A 9,982-nucleotide genomic window follows, 5' to 3' on the forward strand; every position below is an offset into this window, starting at 1 on the left:
GCAACTAGGGTCTAGAGTTGAATGGTATTCACCAAGTTATGGCGTGTGCTGATGATATAAACCCGATAAGGGATGATAAGAGAACAGAAAAAGAAAAAAAGCAGAGGTCCTATTAAACACTTGCAGGGACATGGATTTGGAAATAAATGCAGAGAAAACTAAGTACATGGAAGTTCAACGGGATCGTAATACTGATAATTATGGATGCTGAAAATATCAAATAATACTTCCGACAAAGTAGATACGTTCAAATATCTAGGATTAATGTTAACATACCAAAACTAAATCCACGAAGAAATTAAGTGTCGATTGAAAGCAAAAAATTCATATTATTATTCAGTTCAAAGTCTTTTGTCGCCACGAATTCTGTCGAGGAATTTAAAGCTTTATATCAGGGTGTCTACTGGTCATGAAAGCCATGAAAAAGTCCTTTTTTTACCCAACTGGTCATGAAAATCTGAAATCTCAGAGTATATTTTTATACTTCATACTTTTATACCTCATACTGCATGTACTGAAACAGTTGTATCAGGTCAGTAATTGTGAGAAATTCCCCCACCAGTTAGTGCTGGCTAACTGGTACTCTACTGTCTTCCTAGCTGCTCCCCATTTCATCTTCTAGTCTCTGTAATATAGTAACAACTTTTTACTGTCCAACTTTCTGATCTGCTATTTCTTTACTTCTAAGAAATGTAAATTGTGTATTTTTGGGCCTTTAGACTTATGCAAATAATATTATTCGTTTGAGTTTGCAGATTTTAAATTTGATTATCTATTTTTTAAAACGAATTTCTTTTATAATTTGTTTTGCCTTTGGGCAGTTCCCTGAGTGCTTAATTTCATGGTCATGAAAATTTGAACAAAAAGGTCATGAAAAGTCATGAAAAAGTCATGAATTTACTTTCTGGTATTCCAGTAGACACCCTGTATATGTATATATATTTGTATGGTTGCCTGTTGTGCTGTATGGTTGCGAAATATGTAAGGGAAGAACACATATTGAAAGTATTTGAGAATAAAATTGTTAGACGAGAGGAACGGGAATGGGGAATGGGGAATGGGGAATACTTCATAACCAGGACGTGCATAATTTATACCGTTTACGAAATATTGTTCAGGTTATCAAGTCTAGGAGGTTCAAATGGCGAGGTCATGTAACCAGAATGGAATAAAGTAGGAATGCTTTCAATGTTTTAATTAGAAATACAATCGGAAAACAACCATTAGAAGACCTAGGCGCAGATGGGAGAATAATATTAAGATGGATCTCGCAGAAATAGGAATACAAAAAGAAAGTGGATCCAGTTGGCTAAGGACAGAAGTCAAAAGAGAGCTTTTGTGAACGCGGCATTGAACCTCTGGGTTCCATTGGCCATAGAGTTAGTTAGATGAGGTATAATTTGGTCTTCCTTAAAAACACGATATACAGCAAATTTTAATTGACAGATTTAGTTGTCATAGTAAATAGAGTATTCGTATTTTCTGTGATAGACCCTGGTTCGTTCCCCTCATGGAAATATCTTGCATTGAACTGGGTCCATGCCTTACATAACCCCGGTGTTGAAAATGGAAATAATAAGCTACTGTCTTTGTATTATTCCAGGTGTGAATTCCGGAGTGATGCTGATGAATCTTACCCGCATGAGGCAGTTTGGCTGGTATGAGTATGTGATACCAATATATCGTGAATATAAATTAAAGATTACGTGGGGAGATCAAGATATTATTAATATTATATTTCATTTTCATCCAGGTAAGTTCATAGAATTAATATACTTCGTTGTCTACGTTTTACTTCGCCCTGAATTTCTAGATGAAACATTTGAGTGGGGCGTGCGTAGGTCTCAAGTTTGTTCACACGTATGTAAGTTTGTGGTAGACAACATCGAGTCCGTGACTTCTTTCTTTCTTTTAAAAAAAAAAAAAAAAATCCTTTTCTTTCCGGTCTGTTTCCACCACAATTCTTCCGTAGCATTCACTTGGTCATCTTATGCCCTTTCAGCTTAACAGAGCTTAAATGATGAATGTTAAACCAGAGATTCCATGTAGACTTCATCTCTGTGTGTTACGCAGGCTTTTCCATGATATTCGTTTCTTATTTATTCTATAATTGAAGAGTGCTTGGGTAGAATGAAGGAAAATTAGACAAAATGAGTACATTGTATGAAAATTTTCACTGCGAAATATACATTTAATTCGCTTGTCTGAAACGCTTTGAATTTTCCTTTTATATTACTTCCTTTACATTTTTGATTCATTAGCTCATCTATTTAAGAATTCCACATCCAGCAATAAAACAGGAGGCACGATGACTTGGTGGTAGAGCACGTGCCTCTGGTGATCCCATGCCATTGAATTTCTACATGGTCCTTGGTTCGATTCCAGCTCGCCAAGTGAACTTTGTGGTGGACAAACATCGTGTGTGTGTTTTTTCTCGAGCTTCTGTTTCCTCTCACTTTCTTCATTTCATTCATTTCTCATGATCAGCGTCTCCTTTAGTCTAACCGGCATAAACATGGTACGTTAAACTAAAGGATTTCATTTCCCACGGGTGTGCTCTGAGTCTAAGGAAGATAGTTATAATGGACGAAATCACGGAATGAACAAAGTGGGATTAAACGAAAAAACGCTGAGAAAACCCACACACACATGATTGTCCACGACGAAGCCATTTGATGCGAACTGGAATCGAACCTAGGACTCTGCGCACCAGAGATTGAATGATTCGAAGAGTGAAAATTATACGACTTGATCGGTAGTTGAACCTGAGTTTTTGGCTTTCCGTGCCGGTGCATTAATCACTTCATGACCAGCCACACACACACTTCTGCATTCTTCAAAACTGTTCTCAACCTCTTAAACTGTAATGATAGTTGTGCGTGAACATCCTAGTTTCTGCATTACAATACGCTTCTGACGAGTTAATTATATATTATAATATCTCCTCCACTTGCCAAGCAGCAGCAACAAGAAGCAGACGACGCTTCAATATCAAAAACACCATCAAGTAGCCCGAAGATGAATGGTTTATTGTCGGTTAGACAAGCGGTTTGTCTAATTTATCAATATATTTTCTTATGTGTCGGTGTGAAGAACACGGCCATGAATGTGTGCTTGAGAAGGCCTGAATTTCTATGTAACTACGATCATTTTACTATTTTTAAAATTCGTTTTCACAGTAAAGGCGTGGTGAGTTGCTTCCAACGCTCCATCTCGAAGTAAATGTCATACAATAGTCCAATACCTGGCGCGGTGAATGCAATTTTCATTGCAGAGCCCGCAGAGATTCCAACCTCGGAAAATGGTAGTTGAACGCTGCCCAACCCTGTATTATAAATGGAAAGAATCAACTATTTTCTTCTGCACCAATTCCTCTATAGGTGCAAATATTCAGAATGACTGATCTTTAAGAGTGTCTGGCTGATGAGGGAGCAAACTGGGAGCGCAATGGTTAACGCATCTGCACCGTTAAGCTAGAGACCCAGGTTCCATTCCTGCTCATGTCGTGCATTTTTTTCTAACTCTTTAAATATCATCAAACATGAAAAGTGTAATATGAGTAACAGTAACAATGAGCACAGCTCATCGCTACGGTGATTAATCACACAACCACTCGCACAAGAACGTGTTCTGGCATGTTCATATATGCGGTTGTCAGGGTCACAAACGATCATGTCCCATCACGGAGTAACATAGGAAATAACACATGTCCCCTAAGCCACCGCTGGAATTATTTTTTATGCTATTCTAATCATGACTGTTTTCCTAACTTTGTTTTCAGAAATCCTTAGCTGCAGCACTCAACTTTAGCGTCCATGCATTGTTAAAAAAAAAAAAAAAAAAAAAAAAAAAAAAAAAAGTGAATAATTACTTATTTATTTTGATAGTAATCTTGGTGATAGAAAGTTTTGTATGAAGTATCAAGATGTATTGGGTCGAATTTAATGTACTATGCAGAATTTTAAAATATTGTAAAAAAAATGGATTTTGTATTCACAGATAAACTGTACATTTATCCTTGCCGATATAACTTCCGTCCAGACCATTGTATGTATATGAGTGTTTGCAAAAGTGCGGAAGAAGAAGGCATCGCGGTGCTTCATGGAAACAGGGGAAGCTTCCATTCAGGCAGCCAGGAGGCTTTCCAGGCAGTGTTCAAAGCAATGGAAGAGGTAAGTGACAGACAGAAACCTTACAGTTGCTGTTTGCGGACTCAGCCGACCAGCATGTGGTAAGAAAAGGGGTTGTCATTTGACTGGTATCTATATATCCTGAAATTGAATTGCAAGTGGGCGGTATGCTATCCATCTTGCATATGAGGTTACGGTGTGTCATTTACATATGAAAACATACCTACTCTATCACTCTCCCTCGCTTTCTCTCTCTCTCTCTCTCTCTCTCTTCTTTCTTTCTTTTCTTTTTCTTTCTTGCTTTCTTGTTTACTACCAAATTATTGTCTTTGATTTAAAAAGGGGAAAGATATACCTGGTGTATCAAATTTCCGAGCTCATAGGCCAACTCCGTTATGAGTCAAGATACGATTTAAAAAAAAAAAAAAAAAAAATGGAAAGATGGGAAGGTGGTTGCAAATATGCGGTTTTTAGTCTAAAATTGTTTAATTTTTCCAGTCGCTCCAGCTGTTTGAAATCCATCAGGAGGTTGTTCGAACGGAACGATACGCAGAACTGTCACCAGAAACTTGGATTATATGAGGGAAATTTAGAACACATGGAATCCGTTTCCTGACACTGCTGTGTTAGTCTGGTGATAGCCCAAGGAAGTAGCCTGCTGAACTGGCAGCGTTGCTTTTCCTTTTTCTTTTATTTTATTTAACATTGGACGCCTTATCAGTGTGGAATCCAGATGACCGGTGCAATTGGTAAAATTCCTCGATTTTAAATTAAAAAACACCTATTTCCAATAACTTTCCATTTATATATATATATCTTTACTTATAACGGAATTCACATATGGCTCCGGACTTCTGATCTACACGATATTAGTCTTCCTTTCCCATCATATATTGAAAGCCTTTTGACCTCTCCACACTTTCGCTCCCAGATTCATTCCTGACATGACCTATTCGTGTACTCCAATCTTTTAAGAAACCGAAAATTATGCCGTAATTTTTTGGTTTCTCGTGTTTCCTGAAATGATTAAGGCCGTAGAACAGAGATGACTCACGATAAATATAAGTGAACGCCGATGGAAATCAATAGAATGAGAGAACTCAAGAGAAAACCTATGAGCTGCATGTTGCCCAACATAACTTCATATAGCATCAGGTCCAATCAGAAACCGTGTTCATCTTGCATTGATTAGCTGATGAAATAACCGTTATAATAACACACTAATTCCTCTGTAAGAGCAAATTGAACAGAACCCTTCTTTCTCCCTCAACCATAAGATGGTGGGCAACATGAAAATTTTAAAACTTTTCTCTCCCTTCGGAGAGCTGTTTTATACTTTGATAAGGTCTCTTCTTCGTAACTGCATCTAAATATTTTATCCTTGGTCTTTCTCTTCCTGGTTTTTCCTTCTGCCTTTCACTCTATCAACACGATGATTTAATCGGAGAGCCGAATAAGATTGACCAAGCATGCTATTTCTTCTGTTTCCTATTATCTTCATGATGTCTCGTCCTTCTTTAGCTTCCTTTAGTACGTCTTCATTCATTTTCTTTTCGATCCGTGATATGCGCACTATTCTGCACCAACACTACATTTCAAATGCTTCCAGCTTCGATATTTCAGCTTTTCTCAACGTCCACGTCTCTGATCCGTAAAGCGCCACCTTCATACCAGAGTCTTAATAAATCGTTTTCGAACGTCCAACGATACATTTCTTGATGTTAGCAGTCCTCTTTTCCTATTGAATGCTTGTTTAGCTTGTGCTATTCTTAGTAACACAAAGAATAAAAATCCACGTCTGGACTGAGAACCCAACACGAGTCTCTGGCTTACTATGTCGATCCGTTAACCAATGTATTTTATAGACAATGAAACTTGCGTCAAATCAGACTTAAAACTGAGACTTTAGTTTTATACAAAATTCTGATGGAATGGACGGAAGAACTTTGTACCACGAACTCGTGTGGGGTCGGATCAGAACGAACATAGTGTTCCAGATATAATAGTATAGCAGGTGTGCAAAGAATAAATAGTATATACAGAAGGAGAAGGCTTCCTGGATGTATGTCTTGGTGTGCGAATGAATCATCAGCCATGTTCTGTTATCCACACTGAAATCATTCACGATCTAGCAACATCTTGATATGACAAGAGCAGTTGTCACATGTCTTCCTAAATCTGATGTGATATCAGTGCAGGTTTCTTGCCCGTAGAGCTTAGCTCACACATCTCTGCCGCGATTGACGCCAACGAAGTATTTCCTCCAAGACAGATACTATTGAAGTAACTTAAGTATAGCGTAGCTCACGAATCTCTTGCCGCGATACTTCAATAGTATCGGTCTTGGAGGAAATTCTTCGTTGGCGTCAATCGCGGCAGAAATTCGTGAGCTAAGCTATACAACCCGAAACTTAATGATGAAATTGTACTAGATAATCTGAAACGTTAAAACCTCAAGTGATTCTTGATCCTCAGTAACACATGAGAAGAGAACTGTGCTTGGAGTAAACGGGAAACCCGGTTTCTAATCCTAGTGTGATCTTAAGTGTGGTTCGAATCCCACATTTTAATTTGTATGTTCACGTGTCATTATAGTCTTAGTGCAGTAAAGGGACCGGTTGCCTAGCGTAATTTGACCTTAGAGAATCCACGCAAATAAAAGAAAACTTATCTCTTGCAGTTTTCAGTTTTCCTGTTTATTTCAGTACCCGTTTGGCCACTTCTGGTCTTAAAGCTTCTGCCTTACAATGAATCCTTCAGTTTTGAAAGCTGACAGAAGTCACTGGTAGATAAGGTAGGAGCAAAATGAATTACGGACCACTCCGATGTTGTTATCCTACAAAAAGTTTTCTTATTGGGAAGCCTTCTTCTTTTATCCAGTTATCAACTGTCCATGGACAACATCAAATGGTCTGTCAACACTGGTTGCACGATGAGTTGAGAGAATTCTGTAAGGTTATAAATATTCTCAACGGTTAGCCTTGTGTTTCTGATGATCAGGGACTGAACAAATGTTTCCTGCAATGGTTGCACAAATTGAGCTTATGGGCTTTGGTAGATCTTCAGTGGACCCTGCTTCCCTTCATAAATTCACGCATCTACTTCTACATAGTACAGTCACCACTCAAACACCCTTCAACTGACGATGAATATCTCGGCACTTTCGGCGAAGAAAGCCTTTTTTCGCAACCTGAAGGCATATACACCGGTATGATAAAATCCGTCATTTCAGGCCAGTATCCAAAAAGGCTTTCTTTCACAGGTGAATTTATTAAAAAAAGGAAAATAGAAACTCGAAATTTTGCACAGTTAAGCCTTAAAGAAGTTAATTCCAGTGTATTTACATTAACCCACTCTTATTAGTTTTGAAACTATGGCAAAACGTTACGTAATTTTGGCACATATCACGTAGTTTATTCGTTGTTTGTAATGTAAAATAAGTTTGTCATCACATGGAGGAAAACATAAGAAACCAATTAATGGTCATTTGTTGTAGTTAACGATAAACAAACGTTGGGTAAAATATTTATCACCATAAGACAAACGTTTCTGGTACTTTGCATGTAGTATATCAAATTAAGCTATAAAGATATATTTTTTTCGGTTTATTTTCCTCGTGAAGAATACTTAATTATATTTCTTCATTCGAGTCAAGAACGGTGCTACCGGCCATCGAAACTGCTTGGGATAAAGATTTATGTCGAAAAATAAATCTAATCTGGTTTCACATGTTCCAAAACATTTCCTTCAGGACAAACGTCTTGTTGGCAAGATCAGAGTTGTATGTAAATCAAAATCGCCGATATACTTATTCTCAAAAATTAAGGATGTTGAAGTGATGTACGCTACAGCCATGGCGTTACAACAGAATGCATGCAAACACAGTGAATATTAATACCATTACTAATGGTAGACAGATACACATAAAAGCACGTAGTACCCACTTAGAGCCCGTAGAAAAGGTGATACGTGAGAAGAATCACGAGGGTACATTTTTTGCATCACTTATTTCTTTGAAATGTTCAAAAGTGGTCTATATGATTGATTACTCATGGCTACAGAACACTTTGTACAGTAATCCAGGACTTCATACAGGACACAGGGTGTCTATCGGTCACGAAATCAGAAAACGGTCATGAAAGTCAATAAAAAGCTACGAAATTTAACTTTTAGGTCACGATTTATATATATATATATATCTGGAGAAATATGGTATAGACTAGAAAATTTTTGTTCTATAAAACGTCAAAATTCACCACCAAAAATGTCTATTTTCGTCTTTAGACCCTACCAAATCGCAAACAAAGCACGTTTCTATCGCATACATGACAATTTGGCCAAATTCGCTCTTCAGAATGTTACTAAATTTTATAGTTTGGGAAAGAAAAAGAAATTTCATTTTGGAATTTGAGTAGACACCCTGGGACACTTCGTTGGAGTACTGTTCACAATGTTATCCATCAATTGAAGTATCGCATCCCCCTCTTGCAATAACGCAACCCACAATGCGATGAGAGTCGTTGAGGGAGGTGGCGTTTCGCAATGCATCATCCAAGCCATTCCATGAATGCTGAATGAGATTTAAATCGAAAGAGCAGGCTGGTTACACTATCTGCCTGATCAAGTACATCGCTACAGTATGATGAGGAACGTCCTGTACGTATCAACAGTACAAAGTGCGTAAGAGAGTTGAGGAGATGTAATACGTCCCAAATACCAGGCAACTTGACTACTAAGTGTCCTCTGTCCTGTCTGAACGCCTCCTCTACCAGAACCTCTCGATCATCCATCCATGAAATGGAAGTCACGATCCACTGGACACCTAATAAACCACTCAGTTCGTTGGAGCGTAAGGTCACTAGTGGAGATTTCCGTATGTCACCGCGTTTACCGCCGATAAACAAATAATTAAGTATAATTCATTTTCGAAATTCCTCTAAATACAACTTTAAAATATCCCTCGTGCTTTCACGATGTCCTCTGTGCTTCAGTTCGAGACAGAAAGCACCGGTACTTTGTAGCGGATGAAAAATCATCATTCAAGTATATCGGTATATCACAGCGAGCAACCTTCTTGTACGTATCAACGATAGAATATTGAATAATGGTAGTAATTAAACATGGTTCATCGGATTATTGAGATTTATAATTTTGATTTGGTTAATTACATTTGTCAATGCTGTAGGAATCCTTTAACATCCATTTGTTTCTATCGTAATAGTGTTCCACTTACTTTACGATTTGTTACTTGCAACCAGTGGAAAAGGCCTGTAATCCGGCTTTCTTGTCGGTGGGATAGTGAATTGTGAATTGTGAGGATTGCTTACGTTTGATAGTTTGTGCATCCGCCAACTATATTACTCATAATCATAATTCGGAGTCTATGTTAATAGCAGTTCTTTGAATGCCCTTCATAACCTTGGTGTTATAGAATAATGTAAAAAACAAAAACACAAACTCTACGGTTCGCGAATTTTAAAAAAAAAAAAAATTTTCACACAAAAAAAAATTAAATTCCAAACGAAAACACTTCTGGCAAGGAGCACCGTTATAGAATGAAATAGTGATGTCATTTCCTCTTCGTCGCCATAGTGATCTCTCTCTCTCTCTCTCTCTCTCTCTCTCTATATATATATATATATATATATATATTCTCAACAAATGCATGAATCGAAAGGAATACTGTTGAGTGTGCTGTTAATAAGAACAGATTGTTAATAAGACAATTGTAGAATACTTTGAAGACAAAGTAAAGTTAGTGGAAAAAGATACAGATTAAGAATATGAGACCACTATTTAGAAAATTTGCGAGTGAAATTCAGTAATTCACGAAATAACATCTAAGGAATCTT

The 9,982-nt window shown here is 37.5% G+C and overlaps 1 protein-coding gene across 1 annotated transcript in view; it reads left to right on the plus strand.

Annotated features, from left to right (window-relative positions):
* shams (glucoside xylosyltransferase 1 shams) overlaps positions 1-9,982 on the plus strand; it is a 37,209-nt gene that overhangs the window by 14,011 nt on the left and 13,216 nt on the right. Inside the window, exons 5-6 of the mRNA XM_081742101.1 lie at positions 1,604-1,753; positions 4,000-4,172. Of these exons, the coding sequence (XP_081598227.1) occupies positions 1,604-1,753; positions 4,000-4,172 (323 nt within the window). The remainder of the gene's footprint in view (positions 1-1,603; positions 1,754-3,999; positions 4,173-9,982) is intronic.

This window comes from Thermobia domestica, chromosome 16 (genome assembly GCF_964235325.1).
Source record: "Thermobia domestica chromosome 16, izTheDome1.hap1.1, whole genome shotgun sequence".
Taxonomy (NCBI): Eukaryota; Metazoa; Arthropoda; class Insecta; order Zygentoma; family Lepismatidae; genus Thermobia; species Thermobia domestica.